This window comes from Gracilinanus agilis, chromosome 2 (assembly GCF_016433145.1).
Source record: "Gracilinanus agilis isolate LMUSP501 chromosome 2, AgileGrace, whole genome shotgun sequence".
Lineage (NCBI taxonomy): Eukaryota > Metazoa > Chordata > Mammalia > Didelphimorphia > Didelphidae > Gracilinanus > Gracilinanus agilis.
The window spans coordinates 518,072,610-518,093,152 of NC_058131.1; the positions used below are offsets into that span (position 1 = coordinate 518,072,610).

At 32.9% G+C, this 20,543-nt stretch overlaps 1 protein-coding gene across 1 annotated transcript in view; it reads left to right on the forward strand.

Moving 5' to 3' along the window:
• The window catches only part of SCFD1 (sec1 family domain containing 1), a 152,211-nt gene that overhangs the window by 17,528 nt on the left and 114,140 nt on the right, over nt 1-20,543 (forward strand). The window contains exons 6-9 of the mRNA XM_044665052.1: nt 10,645-10,732; nt 12,951-13,040; nt 16,644-16,699; nt 19,053-19,138. Of these exons, the coding sequence (XP_044520987.1) occupies nt 10,645-10,732; nt 12,951-13,040; nt 16,644-16,699; nt 19,053-19,138 (320 nt within the window). The remainder of the gene's footprint in view (nt 1-10,644; nt 10,733-12,950; nt 13,041-16,643; nt 16,700-19,052; nt 19,139-20,543) is intronic.

The following is a 20,543-nucleotide window of genomic DNA, read 5'->3' on the forward strand; positions in this document are numbered from 1 at the left end:
CAAAAGAGTGATCATTTAAAGTCGAAATCTACAATCATATACCCATTGAACCATGTGATCAATCATATGTTTTTCTTCTGCATTTCTGCTCCCACAGTTCTTTCTCTGGATGTGGATTGTCCTGGATCCTTGCATTGCTGCTAGTAGAAAAGTCAGTTATATTTGATTGTGTGGCAGTGGATCAGTCTCTATGTACAGTGTTCTCCTGGTTCTGCTCCTTTCACTCTGCTTCAATTTCTAGAGGTCATTCCAGTTCACATGGAATTCCTCCAGTTCATCATTCCTTTCAGCACAATAATATTCCATCACCATCAGATACCACAGTTTATTCAGACATTCTCCAATCAATGGACACTCCCTCATTTTCCAATTTTTGCCCCTACAGAGAGCATAGCTATAAATATTTTTGTACACATATTTTTCTCTATTATCTCTTTGGGGTACAAATCTAGCAGTGGTATGGCTGGATCAGAGGGCAGGCATTCTTTTAAAACCCTTTGGGCATATTTCCAAGTTGCCTTCCAGAATGGTTGGATCAATTCACAACTCCACCAGCAATGCATTAATGTCTCAATTTTGCCACAACCCCTCCAACATTTATTTTTCTTTACTATTACATTGGCCAACCTGCTAGATGTGAGGTGGTATCTCAGAGTTGTTTTGATTTGCCTTTCTCTAATTTGAGAGATTTAGAACACTTTTTCATGTGCTTATTGATAGTTTTGATTTCATCCTGTGAAAACTGTCTATTCATCTCTCTTGACCATTTATCAATTGGGGAATGGCTTGATTTTTTTATACAATTGATTTAGATCCTTATAAATTTGAGAAATTAGACGTTGGAGGTTTTTGTTATAAATTTGTTGCTTCCCTTCTAAATTTGGTTGCATACATTTTTTTTGTACAAAACCTTTTTAATTTAATGTAATCAAAATTATTCATTTTGCATTTTGTAATATTCTTTTTTTTATTCTTTATTTATTTTTATTTTAAGCCCTTAACTTCTGTGTATTGACTCATAGGTGGAAGAGTGGTAAGGGTAGGCAATGGGGGTCAAGTGACTTGCCCAGGGTCACACAGCTGGGAAGTGTCTGAGGCCGGATTTGAACCTAGGACGTCCCATCTCTAGACCTGGCTCTCAATCCACTGAGCTACCCAGCTGCCCCCTTTGTAATATTCTTTATCTCTTGCTTGGTCCTAAAATTTTTCCTTTCCCAAAGATCTGACAGGTATATTATTTTATGTTCACCTAATTTACTTGTAATTTCCTCTTTATATTTAAGTCATTTACCCATTCTGAATTTATTTTGGTATAGGGTATGAAATGTTGAACTTAATATTATCTCTTCCATACTGTTTTCCAATTTTCCCAGTAGTTTTTGTCAAATAGTGGGTTCTTGTCCCAAAAGCTAGGATTTTTTGGTTTATTGTACACTGTCTTGCTGAGGTCATTTTACTCTGAGTGTATTCCATTGATCTACCCTTCTGTCTCTTAGCCAGTACCATATTGCTTTGATGATCACTACTTTATAGTACAGTTTTAAGATCTGGTACTGCTAAGCCCCATACCATCCTTCATATTTTTTTTCATTATCCGTTGATATTCTTGATCTTTTGTTCTTCCAAATGAACTTTGTTAAAATTTTTTCTAAGTCTATAAAAAAAGTTTCATGGTAGTTTGATAGGTATGGCACTGAATATGTAAATTAATTTGGGTAGGATTGTCATTTTTATTATATTACTGTATCCTATCCATGAGCAATTCAGATTTTCCAGTTATTTAGGTCTAGTTTTAATTATGTGGAAAGTGTTTTGTAGTTGTATTCCCATAATTCCTGTGTTTGTCTTGGCAAATAGATCCCTAAATATTTTTTATATTGTCTAGGTTGATTTTAAATGAATTTCTCTTTCTAACTCTTGCTGCAGAGTTGTGGTAGAAATATATAGAAATGTTGATGATTTATGTGAGTTTATTTTGTATCCTGAAACTTTGCCAAAGTTGTTGATTATTTCTACTAGCTTTTTAGTTGATTCTTCAGGATTCTTTAAGTATACCATCATATCATCTGCAAAGAGTGAGAGTTTAGTCTCCTCATTGCCTATTTTAATACCTTCAATTTCTTTTTCTTCTCTAATTGTTATTCCTAGTGTTTCTAGTAGTGTTAAATAATAGAGGTGATAATAAGCATCCTTGCTTCACTCCTGATCTTATTGGGAAGGCTTCTAATTTATTCCCATTGCAGATGATACTTGTTGATGGTTTTTAACATATACTGTTTATTATTTTTAGGAGAGTCCTTGATGGAGATATGTTAAATGTTTTTAATTTCTGTACTTTCAGCCTCTCCACATATTGCTTAGAATATAGGTAAAATCTTAGGTACCTAATGTAGTGGATAGAGTACTTGACCTGGAGTTAGGAAGACTGGAATTCATATCTTGCAACAGATACTTAATAGCTTTGCTTTACTGGGCAGTCACTTTTTATTAAACCTCACTTTCCTTAAAGCACCTACTTCACGGGGTTGTCATGAAGTTCAAATGAGAAAAGCACTTTATAAATGCTAGCTATTATCTTAGCATAAATTATTTTCTTATATTAATTACATTTTATTTAAGAGTACTTGAAGTAAATGAGCCATTTGATAGAACCTAGAAATATTGTATGGTTTTATTTTAATTTGTTCTTATTAGGATTTTTACCTCAGTTACTCATTTATGTGATATTCTGTCTTATTTCAACTTGTTATAATTAATTTTATCTTATGCAGCCTACCTATTAATCCCACATATAAGATCTTTAAAAACTTTATTAAGATTATAACTGGCAGAAGATGAAATGCTATTAAAAATTAAATGTTTTGGGGGCAGCTGGGTAGCTCAGTGGATTGAGAGCCAGGCCTAGAGACCGGAGGTCCTAGGTTCAAATCCGGCCTCAGACACTTCCCAGCTGTGTGACCCTGGGCAAGTCACTTGACCCCCATTGCCTACCCTTATCACTCTTCCACCTATAAGTCAATACACAGAAGTTAAGGGTTTAAAATAAAAAAAAATTTTAAAAAATTAAATGTTTAATAATGCTGTGGTGTTCTGAAAGTTGTATTTACTTTAGGAAATTGGAATTCCGCTTGGCAATTCATTTTGGTTTTTAGTGCAGTATATTACACTTTACTTCCTAGTGTTCATATTATTTATATGTGCTTCTGTAGAGCCAGTTGTTAATTTCTCAGCCACAAATAAGACCGACATATTTTTTACTAACACAATTCAAAAATTGAATTTTTTTTGTTCACATGTTACTTCTGAATATTTGGGAAAGACATTTTATTACAAAATTAAAATTTGTAATTATTTTAAAAATTTATACTTATCAAGTATTTGATGACTGTGAAGTTAGGGAGGAGAGTATTTTTACTGTGCCATAGAATTACATTTTAATAAATATTTTTGAAAACATTACAAGAAATCCAACTCTGTGGGGTAGGTATTATATGTGTTATCCCCATGCAGCATGTGTTAATGCTCTTTCATGTCCTAATTTAAATGATAATATTCCATTTTCTTGGGTCCCTTATTGTATAATGGAGTAGGCACATAAATTGGTAGGTCTGTCAGCAAGATCTTAGATTCAGCACTTGTTCTACAAAGAAAGGCAAAACACAGACCCTGCCCTCAAGGAGAAGATATAATAAACAAAATAATATGTAGGTCCAAGATATACACACAACATGAAAAGAAGATAATCCCAAAGGGAAAGGAGGGGAGACCGGAAAGCAACTTTCCATTCAGCATTGAAATAATAAGCCTTATAAATGAAGAGTAAAGATGATATACTGTGGGATACTTCGCTTGATGACTGCAAAGTACCTCAGTTATTCACCTTAAAAGGATGCTCAAACTGTGGACTTCCTCCACAGGGCTCAGTGCACACAAACTGTCTTAGAGAGCATTTTCTCTATAAAAATATATTTATTTGTATTTTAAAAGATATGAATATAAGGATTATAAACAAGGAAATCTTAAAACACTACAGGGAAACTAAATATCCACCCACTCTTCTATGTTTGCCTCAAGGCAAAGTCTTCAGGTCTTGATGCTACATTGAACTCCTTACTACCTAAAAAAAACCCCCATAAAATGTTATCAGACTAAATCTAAATAAATCCTTATATTAAAGAATAAATTATTTACAGTAAAAAGTGTCTCCAAGTAAACAGAGTCAGTTAGGCCAATGTCTCAGAGGCTAAGACCACAGTGTACCTCTGAGATGGCTCTCAGAGCTCAGGCAAGTAGGCCTTCAGTCTTTCTCCTCTCACAAACAGCTCTCAAACAGCAGATCTGCCAAGTTCTTCTCCTTGATATAATTCCAATAAGATTTGCCCAATTTGCTCAATCTGTCAGAAATTCAATCTGATTGTATTTAAACAGAAGGCATTTGGTGGGAGACCTCTGGCTTATATGCCAATCGAACACTTGCAAATAGATTTCATCAACAATGCAAAAGCAGGGAAGTTTAAATTCTGTCTGGTAATAATGGACCAACTTACTAGATGACCAGAAGCTTTTCCATCCCACAAAAGTACGTCATGCTTTGTAGTTAAGATCTTGTTGAGAGAAGTCATTCCAAGATTTGGTGTTCTGATTCAAATTGATTCAGTCAAAGGCTCACATTTAAGACTCCATTTTAAAGTAAGTGCATGAAAATTTGGGGATCATGCCCAAATTTCCTGTTCCATACCATCCAAGAGCTCAGGACAGGTTGAACATCATAATGGAGAAATCAAAACAGTGGTTGGAAAGCTGTGTACAGAGACACACTTAAAATGGCCAGACATACTCTCTTTAGCTCTCTATTACATACAAACATGCCTGAGAGCTGACATACATGTATCTCCATATGAAATGATTTTTGGACATGCATCATTGCAGGCAAAAACCTTTTAAAACTGCTTTTGTTTCTGTGCTTGGGAGAGACCTTCAGATTGCTTCTTACGTAACTGAATTTACAAAACAGAATTAGAGAATTATAAGACATGGGAATTTTAATGCGGGGGGGGGGGGTCCTCTAGACTATGCACTCCATAAGATAAAGCCAGGTGACTCAGTATACATCAAAAACTTTAGCAAAACTTCTGCAACACAACCATCATGGATTGGGCTATTCAAGGTTATCCTTATGACACCTTCAGCTATTCACATATTAGAAAAACAATCATGATTCCATTGCTCACACATTAAAAAAGTTCCAGAAGAAGAAGAAGACATAGCTGAGAAAATTTTAACAGACAAGATGTCTGCAGTCAGATCATGGAAGAGGAGATCACTCCAGAAAAAGAGGACTGAGGAAAGATCAAGATCAAGACAAAGAGAAGACAGCATAGCAGTATCAGAGAGGAGAGAACAACAGACTGGATGGTGATGAGGTAACAAAGACTTTGCACAGGAATCCAACACAGAAGACAAAGACCGACTGATAATGGGCATAAATTGTAAGAATTTTGCGTCATTGTAGCACTGCACATTTTCACTTTAGTTACAAACAACACTACATATTACAGCACCATGGGAACACAAAAATAGAAGACAGAGGTAGAAAATATGAACAGCAGAGTTGATTTTGAAGATCTGGTACATACTTCTTTACATGCAACATGCACATTTAGGACACATGTATCACAAACTGTTGCAAGATCATAACCAGGTAATAGTATTCATAACAATAAATGGATACAGATAAATCACCTTGGAATGAAACTGTAATAACTATAAGGATTGTATACATTAGATTCATGAGGTCTTACCTCAGTTGGAGTTTTATTCACATTCCTATGAGGTAACATCAGAGAACACAAAAATGTATTTTAAAAGGAAAAAGTAATTTTTGATAGTTTCAAAGGTGGGGAAAGTTTACCTTCTCAATACGTGCACTATGTAAATAGTTTGTAAATATATATTGTACATGCTTCATACATAATACAGAGTAGGGAAGTTTGTAAATATTGTAAAATTTTGTATAGATCTGTGAATATTTGTAGATATGTACAAAAATATATTGTACATACATATGAATATGTACAATTTTTATATATTTGTGTTTAGTTAAAGTTGCAAGAGTTAAGTTTCTTAGAATAGTAGATGCAGTTTTTCAATTTTCTGTAGATGATTATTCATTTCCTGCATTAGACTAGGATAAGGTTTTAGCATATAGAAGCTTTGTTTTGAATTGTTCAAATAGGATTTTTAAGATGCAGTTTGCTTAAGTTTTTGCATAGCTAAGTAGATAGACTATTTTTTGTAAAAGCATAATCTACATTGGTTTTCTATAACTTGATATTTTTTCAAAGTTCACTAGATTTTTGTAAGGTTATTGTTTTAAATAGGTTTGTTTTATGTATTAGCATTAGAATGCAGGTTTTTTTCTTTGTAATTGTTTTTAGAAAAGTTTGCAGTTTGCATTTTACATTTTGGATTTCATTATTGTATTTTTGCAAAGGTTTGCATTTTTGCATTTCTATATTTGTAATGTTTTCAGCTTGCATGTTTGCAAGTAATTTTAAGTATGTTCTGTTTCGTTTTTCTGTTTATTGTAATTTTTTATCTTACTAATATCCCTAGAGTAGGTTAGTATAGATAAGAATGTAGTAAGAATAGGATAAGCTAAGTTTAGTATAAGGAATTCTGCTTGTTATTTTTTGATAGAATAGGATAATAGTATAGGATAAGATGGGAAATTGTATATTTAGCTGTGAGCAATAGTCAGAAATGCTTTTAACAAAGCATCCCTAACTTTGCTCAAAGGGAAGATTATAGGAATGAAATAGAAAATAGATATTGATTAGGTTTGATAAGATAAGGAATTTTGGAAAGGTGTCTTTGAAACTATAGAGTAACTGAGGCAAGAGAGAGAGTTCTGTTTGTGAGCTTGGAACTTTGAAGAGAGGAAAGCAAGCAGAGTTCTGACAGTTGATCTCTGGCTTCAGAGGAGACAGACAACTTAGATCTGAATCTCTCAATCAAGCTCTACTGCTGATAGGAAAGAGAGGAAACTCTGAGATCATCTTGAAGGGTTTTCATTTTCCTTACTGTGGAATTACATCAAGGAGAAGAACTTGGCAGATCTGCTGTTTGAGAATTGTTTGTGAGAGGAGAAAGACTGAAGGCCTACTTGCCTGAGCTCTGAGAGCCATCTCAGAGGTACACTGTGGTCAGTTAGCCTCTGAGACATTGGCCTAACTGACTCTGTTTACTTGGAGACACTTTTTACTGTAAATAATTTATTCTTTAATATAAGGATTTATTTAGATTTAGTCTGATAGCATTTTATGGGGTTTTTTTTAGGTAGTAAGGAGTTCAATGTAGCATCAAGACCTGAAGACTTTGCCTTGAGGCAAACATAGAAGAGTGGGTGGATATTTAGTTTCCCTGTAGTGTTTTAAGATTTCCTTGTTTATAATCCTTATATTCATATCTTTTAAAATATAAATAAATATATTTTTATAGAGAAAATGCTCTCTAAGACAGTTTGTGTGCACTGAGCCCAGTGGAGGAGGTCCACAGATTGAATTGTAAGAAATAAAATTAATATAAAAGGATAGATTTAAAAATATTAGGGTTTTAAAGGGTTTATTGATAACCATTTAGGAAAATGAAGCCATGTGCCTGTTTAAAGGGACCCGCCATTTACCTGCTCCTCCCATCCTTGCTCCTTCTCCACAATCACAAAAGAGGAAGTACCAACCCAGGCACTCATTATTTAACCTTCTGTTTACATTATTAGGTAATTGCCTATGACATTTACATAAGCCAGGAATCATGGGAAAATGTAGTTTGAAAGAGCCCTAAATGTCCACAGGAAGTTTAGATCAGGGACCTCAAAATTAGTTCAAGGACCCCCAAATTTCCAAATCACATTCCCCCTGAAGAGCATGAGGGAGACTGGTCTCCCCAGAAGCTCTTATAAACATAACTAACTTTTAAATCACAGAAATTTGGGGATAAAAAGAAAAGAGGACAAAAACAATGATCCAATGATTGCTAGGCGCATTGAGAAAAAGCCAATTAGGGACAGTTCCCTTTTGGCATAAAAATGTGTATTTAAAACAAATGCATTCAACTCCCTATTGTTCAACCAACTGTACTCCAAAGTTCATTTTGGATCTTCATGATGCAGTGTAGGTTCTTCAGGCATCTTCATGGTGCCTTCTCCAAACAGGTTCATTGTCTGGATTCTGGCGAGATGGCAAAGTTCTTCTCCTGAAATTACTCTCAAAAGAATTTAAATGTTACATTATAAATTATAATACAGACATTCTGATTATAAAACATATGCCCCCCCCCCACTCCCTGCAGTGGAGAATTAATAACACATTCTCCCCTGAAGAGGGTACCGTAGATCAGCTAACAGTACATGGCTGAGTTATGGGGTTGTATGAAATCAGTTGGCAAAAGAAACAAAAATAAATAATCCAAATAAAAGAGAAAAATTAGCTTGTGAATGAAATGTAAAATATCAGAGTCTTATTTGCAAAAATGTAAGGAAAAATAAACTTATAACAGGTCCTTGAATGAAGGCCCAATTAAAGTGATTTATGTGCAATTACCCATTCGATAGCCAGGACTACAGAAAGTTACCACACTTATAAGAGAAATAAAAGAACCAAATTTGTGTGCAAGGGAAGTAAGTGTCTTTCCCTGGTTTGATTTGCCTGTACTTCTCAGGGATAGGGTGAGCCATAATGATAGCCAAAATTTGGTGCTTTCCTAGGGATGAAGCTCAGGGAAGTCTGGTCTCTAACATATGTCAGAAAAGCCGCAACCCCAAACCCCAATTGCTGAGTTCAAGTCCTTCAGTATTGGCATAGAAGTTCCTCAATCCTACCTGGATTGATACGGTCTGTTTGGCCTTGTGCTCCTTGGCACTTGTGCAGTTTCTCATCAATCTCATTGGGATTGGTCGGTCTCCATGACCTTGTGCCTTCTTAGCACTGTTTAGTGGCTTTTGTGTTCCCTTCTCCTGGAATCAGTCAAAAATCATTAATCACAGTCTCATACCAATAATTGGCAGGTTACCATAGCCTAAGGCTTTTGAGCATGCATTAATGTTATAGCAAATATATATTTATATTAAACTTATATTACTGTAAAATCAAGAAGAATTAATATTGATTGTATATACCTTCAGTACAAAAATGAAAAAAAGGGAAGAAAAACTCAGATATTTTATTACACATAGAAGGGAAAGATGATAAAAGAATGTTTTGAAAATCAAAAATATATAGCTTAGAATTAGGGAAAGGTTTTTCACCCAAAAATGATATCCATTTCCTGTAAAGCTTTTGCCATGAACTCCTATGAGTGTAAATGGCTTTTATAAAATAGCAGAAATTTATAATGCAATTCAAATAAAGTATCAAAATTTTCCATATTTACAATAACATATTTAAAGGCAATAGGCAACCAACCCAATATTATAACCACTCGCTATGATGTTTAAAAATGTATACTCTTCTGCCAAAGGGGACTGCCCCCAAATTTGCTTTTTGTCAATGTAGCAATCATTGATTTTGTTCTCTTTTCCTTTTATATTGCAATTTTTAAGTTGATTACATTTTCATGATCCTTTTGGGGAGACTGGTCTCCCAAATAGAATCACAGAGGGGAATGTAAAGTAGGAAAATCTTGAACCCCTAAAGACTGCATTGCCCAGAGTTCCTTTCTGTATTACCTAGAATGATTTTCCTTTTGTTTACATTTGCGTGGTCACATTTGTATAAGTTCTGAGGCTCTGCCTCTTTCTTTCTCCTTTGCTCTGGCGAGCAGGCTGAATAGCTAGATCTCTTACTTTAGTCATAATAAAACTTTATTAAATATAATATTTAGTTATTGGATATTAATTGTAAAATCCCCAGAACCTCCTTTTAAGGTGAACAACTGAGGCATTTTGCAGTCTTCATGCAAGGTATCCCACAGTCTATCACCTTACTACTTCATTTATACACTTTATTATTTCAGTATGAAGCACTTGAATTGTCATTCTTCCCATTATGTTCCTTTTCTGTTAATACTTTAACTTCTTATTATCCAGAACACTTCTAGTTGTTAATAGACCTATGCTTTTATTTTTCCATTTTGTTGAAAATTATGCCATTATTTATATTTTTTTAAAATAGGCTTCAAATTACCCCCCTGTCTCTTCTTAATGTTTTTTATTTGCCATAAAACAAAAAGGTAAATGATAGCTAAAAAAATTCTCTTAATTCATTTCATTTTCCATTTTGTATTTTTTAGTAGCATGGATTTATCACTAATTTATATTGTAGAACAATTTTTATTTTTAAAGTTCTGGGGTAATGTTTGTCAAAACACAAATTAAAATTTTACATTTAAGTATCTTAGGATGGAATGTCCTTGTTTGCTGTTTTAGGCAAAATATATATATATATGCATATATATATATATATTTTAATTATCCAAATTTTTTTCTTTATTCCTACAAAATTAAGTAATAGATTAACAGCATGTGATTATTAGTCCTAGTAATTTCCATTTTTTTTGCACCAGATTTTAGATTTTTATCAAACTATATTTACCATGACTAAAAACAAGTTTAATAATTCTTCACAGATATTCTTCTTTTTTCCCTAGGTTTTTGATCAATATCTCAATTTCATTACTTTGGAAGATGATATGTTTGTACTATGCAATCAAAATAAGGAGCTTGTCTCTTATCGTGGTATGTAAAAGAAAGTCTATAGTGTACATAGAATTATATATAATGGTATGTAAAATTAAATAAGTCTAATGGTTTTCTTTCTGATTTACTATATTAGTAATAAAATTTAGAGAATGTTTGATACTGTAAAACTTGAGTTGTTCATAGCTCTCTGGATACAAAATCATTAGTAGAACCAATGTATACTTGGATGCCTATCAGCAGCTGTATGAATATTAAGATGAAAAAGCATTTATCTAGTACATCTATAACTTTAGATTTTGTGGAGATTTAAAGACATAAATTTCTTTAAAACAGACTTAGTTAATAGATATTAAATGATGTCTAGAAATAACAGATAGAATTATGCTCATTCTTTTTTAAAATACAATTATAAATTGTAATATAAAGTCTTCAGTTTTAAGGTACATATATGTAATAATAAGAAGGCTCAGTCCACTAATTCATAGTATTAAATAGCCCCTACTTTGGAGCTAGAACTAATCTAGTTTTTAGTTTAATTGGACCATCAATATTTTCACTGTCAGATGTGGTGCAAAATGAAATAAAATAACTGAAAAGTTAGTAATTTGTCTCTTCTCCATTCCCCAACCCCAAGAAATTATTTCACTGTAGAGAGCACCCAAGGAGAAACTTAGTTTATTTTTTTATTTTTTCTCTGCATTTAATATTAGTGTTAAGAATTACCTTTAGTACTCAGAGATTAAGTGACTTATACAGTCATGTAGACTGCATTTCTCAGAGGTAAAATTTGAAACTAGGTCTTCCTAACCTCCAAGTCAGCTATTACATCACTACTGTTCACTGCTCCATGCTACCTTCCTTCTACCATTGGGAATGTCAGATTAGAGTAGAGGATGGATAAATGGAGAGGATTCTAATCTAGTCATATGTAAAGAATTAGTTATCTGTTATCATGTTGTGAAATGAGAAACTATTTTCTAAATAGACTAAGTAGTCTTGATAACTCAGTGATTTTTTTTGTTTAAAATCTAGTGTTCATTTTTGAATAGTCAAATACATTTCTTACAGTAAGCTTTAATTTTTTTCCCCTTAATCAGGAATAATAGAATATTCTAAAAACTGTGTGAGAGGAGCCCAAAACCCTTTTTCTGTAACAAAATGTACTAAGGAGAGTATTTATCTATTTGTCAGCATTACTGTAAATTCTTTAGCTCTCTAATCCCAACTCAGATATTTTTGGCCTTGCCGTACTCTAAACATGAATTCTTAACCTTTTTTGTAACATGGACTCCTTCAGCAATCTGGAGAAGCCTAAGAATCCCATGAGATGAGTGTTTTTAAATACATAAAACAATTGGGTTTATAATGTAACCAGTTGTGTTAAGATACAGTTATCAACAAAATACAATTATTAACAAAAAAAAAAGGTCACAGACCCCAAGTTAAGAATCCCTACTCAATATCTTTGTCTTAGGATGAATTCCTATGATTGAAAACAATTCATCACAAGGAAGCTAACCTTACGGTAAAGGTCTTCTCTTATTTAATAAGATGGGCCCTCAGAATACAGTCTGTCCAAGAATCTGTATTAGAAACTGTTCTAGTCTAGTAGGCCCTATCAGCACTTATATTCATTTAATATAGTCTTCAAGAACTCAAACTATCCTCCACATTATGCTGCTATTAGAGTAGGAATTTAGTGAGTTACCTTGGTAAAAAGTTGAAAATTTTTTCAGTTAATTTTCTACTTAGCTCAACTTAAATTAGAGATTTGTTTTTCTGAGATGCAAATAATAGACAGTAAAATGATTTGTGCTAATATCCTATCTCCTTATTAGAATTTGAAATCCATGAGGGCAGAACTTTTGAGAAAACATTTCATTTAATCTTTGTTTCCCTCCTGTCCTAGCTTATTGCTCTCCAAATAGAGATTTACAAATATTTGTTGAAGTTTTTAGGCAAAGTTTGTGTCTTTTTTCAGTAATTAGGAAATATAGGAAAATTATGTTTAAATTATAGGAGTGACTTTTATCACTAGTTGTTTTTAGCGCTGATTTTCCATTCCTGGTTTTTGAAACCTAGAATTTATTAATGAAATTTGGTCATCATTTTTAAAAATTTTTTAATGTGTAAACCCTGTAACCATTAGTATTAGAGATGCCGGGGAACTATTTGGATTGTTGTTAATAATTTAATGCATTTGACGTAAACCTATATTTTTGCAATCTTTTTCCTTTCACTAATTTAATTGCAGCCATTAATAGACCAGATATCACAGACACAGAAATGGAAACCATTATGGACACAATTGTTGATAGCCTCTTTTGCTTTTTTGTTACACTTGGTAAGTTTTAAAGTTTTATTCTGTTATTTGAAGAAAATTTAGTTTAAATTGTGTGTTATGCATCACACAATTGAAAGATGAAGAGAATACAAAATGTTGCTGTGCTTATTTCTGACTAATAAAAAAAAAAGATACTTGACATAGTTGATCAAAACAACTGATTAAAAAGCTTTCCTTCAATAAGATGTCCACCATCCCATACATCAAAATTATGAGATGGAGGAAGCTAGGGGCTCAGTGGATTGAGAGCCAGAACTAAAGACAGAAAATTCTGGATTCAAATATGACCTCAGACACTTCCTAGCTGTATGACTGTGGGCATATTACTTAATCTCCTTTGCCTAGCCCCTCTTCTCTTCTACCTGGGAACTGATACTTAGTGTCCATTTTAAGGCTGACTGGAAGGATTTAAAAATAAATATTATATGAGATGTAATAACTGAGAGAATCTTATTTGATTACCCTCTAACCATTAATATTAGGTGAGACATGAAACAGGTTGGTAAATCTATGCCACTGTCATGAAGGAGATGCAGCTTAGTTGAAGAGGTAGTTTCTCTCAGTGGTTAGGTTTTCCATATGTTCCGGTTTGTTGGTGACATTTTGCTGATTGTATCAAGTCTAAGGACATCCAGAACCTCCTCAGTGAACTCCAGAATACTCAGAAAAGTTTGGCCTAACCATTGATCATTGTATAACCAAGTGGATGAAGAATTATTCAATGGATATTAAGTGCCCAGTCCAAATTTTGAGGGAATTATGAGAAAGAATACTATCCACATCTAGAGAAAGAACAGTGGGAGTAGAGATCCAGAAGAAAATATATGATTTGTTGCTTGTTTGTATGGGTATGTGATTTGGGGTTTTGGTTTTAAAAGATTATTACAGAAAATGAGTAATATGGAAATGGGTTTTGAGTGATAATACATGTATAACCCAGTGGAATTGCTTGTCAACTCTGGAGAGGGAGTGAAGAGGGGAAGGAGACAACGAGAATCAGGTAACCATGGAAAAATAGTAAAAAATTAAATTAAATTAAAAAAAATAAGTTCCCAGTCCATACCAGACCCTGGAGATACAAAGAAAAACTGAAACATTGCCTGTCCTCAAGGAACTTATTCAGTTGAGGGGGATACATTGAATACCAAGAATGTCTGTGGTCCAGATTATATGTAATTGAGTGAATGGTTTATAGAGCTTGACCAATAGCATGTAGATAGACAGTGGCAAATGGACAATAATTAATTGACCTCAAAATTAGGAAATGAGGTAAGTTGTTTGCCTTTGGGAAATTACTATGTTCTTTTAATAACTCCATACTACTTTTTTTTAAACCCTTGCCTTTTATCTTAAAATCAATACTGTATATTGGTTCTAAAGCAAAAGTGCAATAAGGACTAGGCAATGGGGGAGGGGGGGTGTTAAATAACTTTCTCAGAGTCAAGGAGACAGAAAGTGTCTAAGGCCAAATTGGAACCCAGGACCCCCATTAAATCTAGGCCTGGCTCTCAATCCATTAAGCCACCTAGCTGCCCCTCTTCCCCAATACTTCTGGAAACAAAGGCCTGTCCTAATACCATTGCTCTTTTGTTAGTGGTATATGGCTTTGAAAAATGGCTCTCTACAGGCTCTGAATAAATGAGAATGAGAATTATCCAAAGAGTAATAGAATGCCCTACATCTAGGGAATGATGATTTGGGAAAGGAGTAAAGGATGTCATCAAATAAACCTGTGACCAAAAAAAAGATGTTCTGGTCACCAAGACAGCTTATCTGCTTCAGTGACATCTTCTCCATTTCAAAACAAAGTGAGGAAGATGAATATTCTTGGTCAACTTTATGGGAGGGCATGAGGAAGATATCCACAGAATGGCAGGCATGAATAAGTTATTTTCTCTCGTTATAGGGGATGCTGTCAAATAATTCATATTTGAATAAGTTAACATTAAAATGCCACATAAATGTTTATTATTATTTAAAACTTAATCTGCAACAATTTTTGCTCTATGAGACAGCTTCCTTTTTTCTTCCTAGCAGTTTGGATCTTTGGGTTTTCTAGATAGTTGTGTAACTTATTTTTAATTGTGCAAACTCCTCTCCCTGTAAAATATTTTATATTTAATACTTAAGAAATCATAAGACTGATAATTTTTAACAATTACTTATTAAATGAGCATAACCTTTGTTACTCTACCAAAGTGCATTTATTGTGGTCAATGTAACTTCTATTTTTCTTGAAGCAGTTAATCGATTGGCAATTTTCTGTATATTCCAGGACTATAATCAACTTGTGGTATTTGGGGAGAAATATATAGATTATCAAATCATGGAGTCAGAGGAAATTATTTAGTCTACTTCCTTATTTTACAGATAAACCAATTCTACCCTGAAGAGTTTGTAACTTTCCAAGTTTGCATTATCAATCTATCACCAATTTTTATTAAGCATCTACTACGTGTTTAACATTATTTCATATGCTAAGAATACATAAATAAAAATGAGAGTCTCTGTATTCAAGAGTTAATATTGTATCAGGAGAGACATACATGTGTATATACAAGATAATATGGAAACAGAAGACTTTAACAACTTGAGGAAACAGAAAAGGCTTTTTTTTATGTATCTGCTAAATTTGAGCTTTGATGAAAATGGGATTTTTTAAGTAGAGGTAAGGAAGGAGAGAGTATGTATCAGGTGTAGTATAGTGCCATATAGATTGTCAGAGTTGGAGTAATAAGCCTAGAAAAGCAAGTTATAACCAGGTTTGAAAAGTTCTAAATATCAAACAAAAGGGTTTGTACTTGATTCTAGGGTCAGTAAGGAACCACTGAAATTTATTAAATAGAAGAATAATTTGTTCAGAATTGTACTTTAGGAAAATCCATCTGGTGGCTATGTAGGGTAGATTGAAGTAGGACAAGATTTGAGACAAGGGGATAGATTAGGAAATTATCACAATAGTTCTAGTGAGAGATTGCAAGGACTCAAAGTAGTAAGGTGGTCGCCATGTGAGTAGAAAAAAATGAGATGGATGCAAGAGATATTTCATTGATAGAATCAGTAAGACTTGGCAAGTGATTGGATAGGATGAAAAGTGAAAGAGAGAATGAATGGAGAATGACTTCCCTAATTTGGGAACCTGCTTTATTGGAAGGATTGTAGTGGCTTTGAGAGAAATAGGAAAATTTAGAAGGGAGAGGATGTTTGGGTATAGTCTTAAAAACAAACAAAAACCCCTACAAAACTTAAAAGAGATTGTGTAACAAATCATTGTCTGCAGATTATCTGACTCTCACTCCTGCCTAGAAAATTGTTTTACTAACTTTGCTACTGAATTTATACCAAACCCACAAAATTAAATGGAGGATTCATTTCCTAGTTTCTGTTAAATCATCTGTTAATCCCATTGTTTGACCCGCCTACTAAGAGAACTTTATTGGAAGCACTGTGCTTACTGTAAGACTTTTTTTTAAGTTCTGTAGCCTCATGTTAAACCATATATTGTCCTTAAGAACTTTATTTGTATTTTTTATGTTCAGTTTATCTAAATGGAAATAGTTAAATATAAATAATAATAGTGGGGTTAATATTATTTTAAACTAGGTGCTGTTCCTATAATCAGATGTTCAAGAGGAACAGCAGCAGAAATGGTGGCAGTGGTAAGTTTTTTTAAATGATTCATTTCATATGGGAAATAAATTATATCTAGTGCTATGTTGTCTTTCCATAGCTCAATCTTCTTGTGGATATTGAAATATGGTTCTATATTAATTATGGAAAAGATACTTATATTGCTCTTGGCCTATATAAATAGAACTAATTGATATATTATTTTGACATATTTAATTTTTTTACTTTACATATTTCATCACAACCCATGTTTCCACTTTTATCCTTCTTTTTTAAAGTTTTGTATTTTTTTATAATTACATGTAAAAGCAGTTTTTAATATTTGTTTTAAAAATTTTGAGTTTGATATTCTCCCTCCTTCTCTTTTCTCTCCCCTCATTGATAAGGCAGGCAGTTTGATATAGGTTATATGTTGTAGTTCCATATTAGGCATTTTATGAAAGAAAACGCGGACCCAAAAAAAGCCATGAAAAAATAAAGTAAAAATAATAAAACTTTGATCTGCATTAATATTCCCATCAGTTCTTTCTCTGGAGGTGGAGAGAATTTTTCATTAAGTCCTTTAGAACTGCCTTGGATCATTGTATTGTTCAGAATAGCTAGGTCATGCATAGTGATCATTATATAGTATTGCTGTTACTGTTTACAGTGTTCTTCTGGTTCTCCTCACTTCACTTTGCATCACTTCATGAAAGTCTTTATAGGTTTTTCTGAAATTGGCCTATCCATCATTTGTTATGGCACAATAATATTCCATGACAATTATGTACCACAACTTGTTTAACTATTCCCCAATAGATGGGCATCTTCTCAATTTCTATTCTTTTCCACCATAAAAAGAGCTGCTACAAATATTTTTGTACCTATAGGTCCTTTAACCATTTCTTTTTTACTCCTATTAAAAAAAAATCTCTTTGGGATACAGACCTAGTAGTGGTATTGCTAGGTCAAAAGGTATGCCCAGTTTTAGTCCAGAAAAGTTAGATCAGATCAAAACTCCAACAGAGCATTAGTGTCTCAATTTTCCTATATCCCTTCTAACAGTTACAATTTTCTTTTTTTGTCATATTAGCTAATCTGATAGGTGTGAGGTAGTACCTCAGAGTTTTTTTATTTGCATTTTTCTAATCATTAGTGATTTGAAGCTTTTTTTTATTTGAATATAGATATACTTGAGAAATGAAACCTTTATCAGAGAAACTTGCTATTAATTTTTTACCCCTAATTTTCCAGTTTCCTTCTCATCTTGGCTGCATTTGTTTTGTTTATACAAAATATTTTTATTTTAATATAATTAAAAGTATCCATTTTTTATCATATAATGTTCTCTACCTCTTGTTTGGTCCTAAATTCTTCTTTTACTCATAGATCTGATAGGTAAACTCTGCCATGCTTTCCTAATTTGTTTATGGTATCACCCTGTATGTCTAAATCATGTACCTTTATCTTGGTATAAAGTGTGAGGTGTTGGTCTTTACTTAGTTTCTGCCAAACTGCTTTCATGTTTTCCCAGCAGTTTTTGTTAGTGAATTTTTATCCCAAAAGCTTGCGTCCTTGGATTTATCAAATACTAGATTACTGTGGTCATTACTGCAGAATTTGTGTGGTGTGCCCTGTCTATTTCCAGTGATCCACCATTCTGTTTCCTGGCCAGCACTATAATCTTTTGATGGTTACCACTTTTTAATACTGTTTGAGAGCTAGTATGGCTAGGCCACCTTTCTTGAGTTATTTACTTTCTTTCTGAATTAAGAAAATTCTTAAACACAATGATAGAACCAATGAATCTGTGATAAGTAGAATGTGTGTGGAAGATTTCTTTTTTTTGGAGCAAGTGCTCTGTGCTGCTTCCATCCAGTGCAACATCTTACCTGCCAGCCACTCTTGTCCTCCATCCTCATCAGCTCTGTACCCACAAACCATTTTTTTCCTAGCCTCAAACCTCAATTCTGCAAATAAGCTTGTCTTTTAAGCTTTAGTTAAAACAAAGTCAGTTCCTGATGAGAGAACATGAATAATTGTCAGAAAGTTCAAGTAAAACTGAAACTTCTAAAATTTCTAATTGTTCTTTAAAGTTATGTGACAAAGAATTAATGGCATGTCAGAGTTCTTTGAGGGACAGTCTGAACAGTGTGCATGTTATGGGAGAGGACCTTTGGCATTTTTAAATCAGCACCTACCTTAAAGGCTCCTTAGTAAATAGTTAATGATTGTATATGAGTAGCAGGAAAGTACAGCACATTTTACATTCATAGTAGCATTTTCTATCATAGGGGAATTTTTGTGTTTAATACTATTTACATAATCATTACATCCATTTTATGAAAATGTACTTTTAAAAGTAAATTCTAAATTTGATTTCTTTCCCCCACGCCCCTCCAGAAACTAGATAAGAAACTTCGAGAAAATTTAAGAGATGCAAGAAATAGCCTTTTTACGGGTGATACACTTGGAGCTGGTCAGTTCAGGTATTCTCTTTTTTTTTAATATTTTGCTTTTAGTGACTGAAAAATAAGATCACTACTTTTACTCTCATTCAAGGTTATACTCTCTTTTTCTGATATAAAACCAGAATATGGTCCTTTTATTTGTAGTGTTGATATCAAAGTTTTTTAATTATATAAACTACTATATATAAACTATATAAACTACAATATATAAAGAATATATTGATTCCACCTAAATGAAATTTAAAAAGATTAGCTAGCTGGCCAAGATGGGACAAATAGTATGTACTAATGCTTATGAAGCAAATGCAGAATTTTAAAATCATATTTTTCATGCTTCTACAGATATCACCTGGTCAGTTTATAATTTCAATATTTTTAGATGAAAAGAACAAATTAAAAGGTTTTAAATTAAACTTGAGGTGTTGGAATGAAGACTTGTTTAAAAGATTTCCTTTTTTTTGGTAGAAAATTCATTTGCCTAGGTGGCCCAGTGGATAGAGCTTACTTAACCCTTTTTGCCGAACCCTTACCGCTCTTCTGCCCTAGAACCAGTACTTAGTATCAGTTCTAAGACATTAGGTAAATATATTTTTTAAAGAAGCTATTGGAAACTGAAATTAAAAAAACAAATTCTCATTTAAGGTTTATTTTAATTAGGTATTTCAAGGATCTCTGATTTCTTATTTGTACTTAATCTCTACATCAATGAAGATCTCACCCTTTTTATGCTTTAATAAAATGGTTCTAATGAATTACTTTGCCTACAACAATTCATGATCTGATAATCAACCCTCTGGCAATAATTCTTTCCTAACTTGGCCCTGGGCCTTAGGAGAAAATTATATTGATTATTAGGTTTATAATTGAAGACCTCCCAGAACTTATGCTTTCTTGTCATAACTTTCAAAAATTTTAGTGTCCTCTCCATACCATGAATTGTGGATTAGGTTGATGGAGGTGCATTTTTTAAAACCCCAGACATCTACAAAATAACAAACTTAGTAAGTCTTTTTTAAAAATATTCTTATTCAGTTTTGCAGAGCTTTTAAATTTGAGACCAAGATGAGAGTAATAATTTTTAGTTTAATTTTTTAAGTATAGATATTGACAATATGATTATACATTTTTGAATTTTAAAACTTCTTGCACTAAATTATCAATTATATATCTTTTGGGCTATAGGTATTTTTTAAATGGGGGTAATATCTCCAAGAGAATAATTATCCTTAATCTCATAGGGTTAAATGTTTTATAATGGTTTATAGTTTACCTTCTATAAGAATGAAAGTGAAATAAAATAAATATCCTTTCATCATGCATAGAATTTGTTGACATTAACTTAAGCATTAATCTTATTCAACAGTTTCAAAGTTTTATGATTCTTTGATAATGACATAATTGTTCTTTGCATAAAAATAACTTA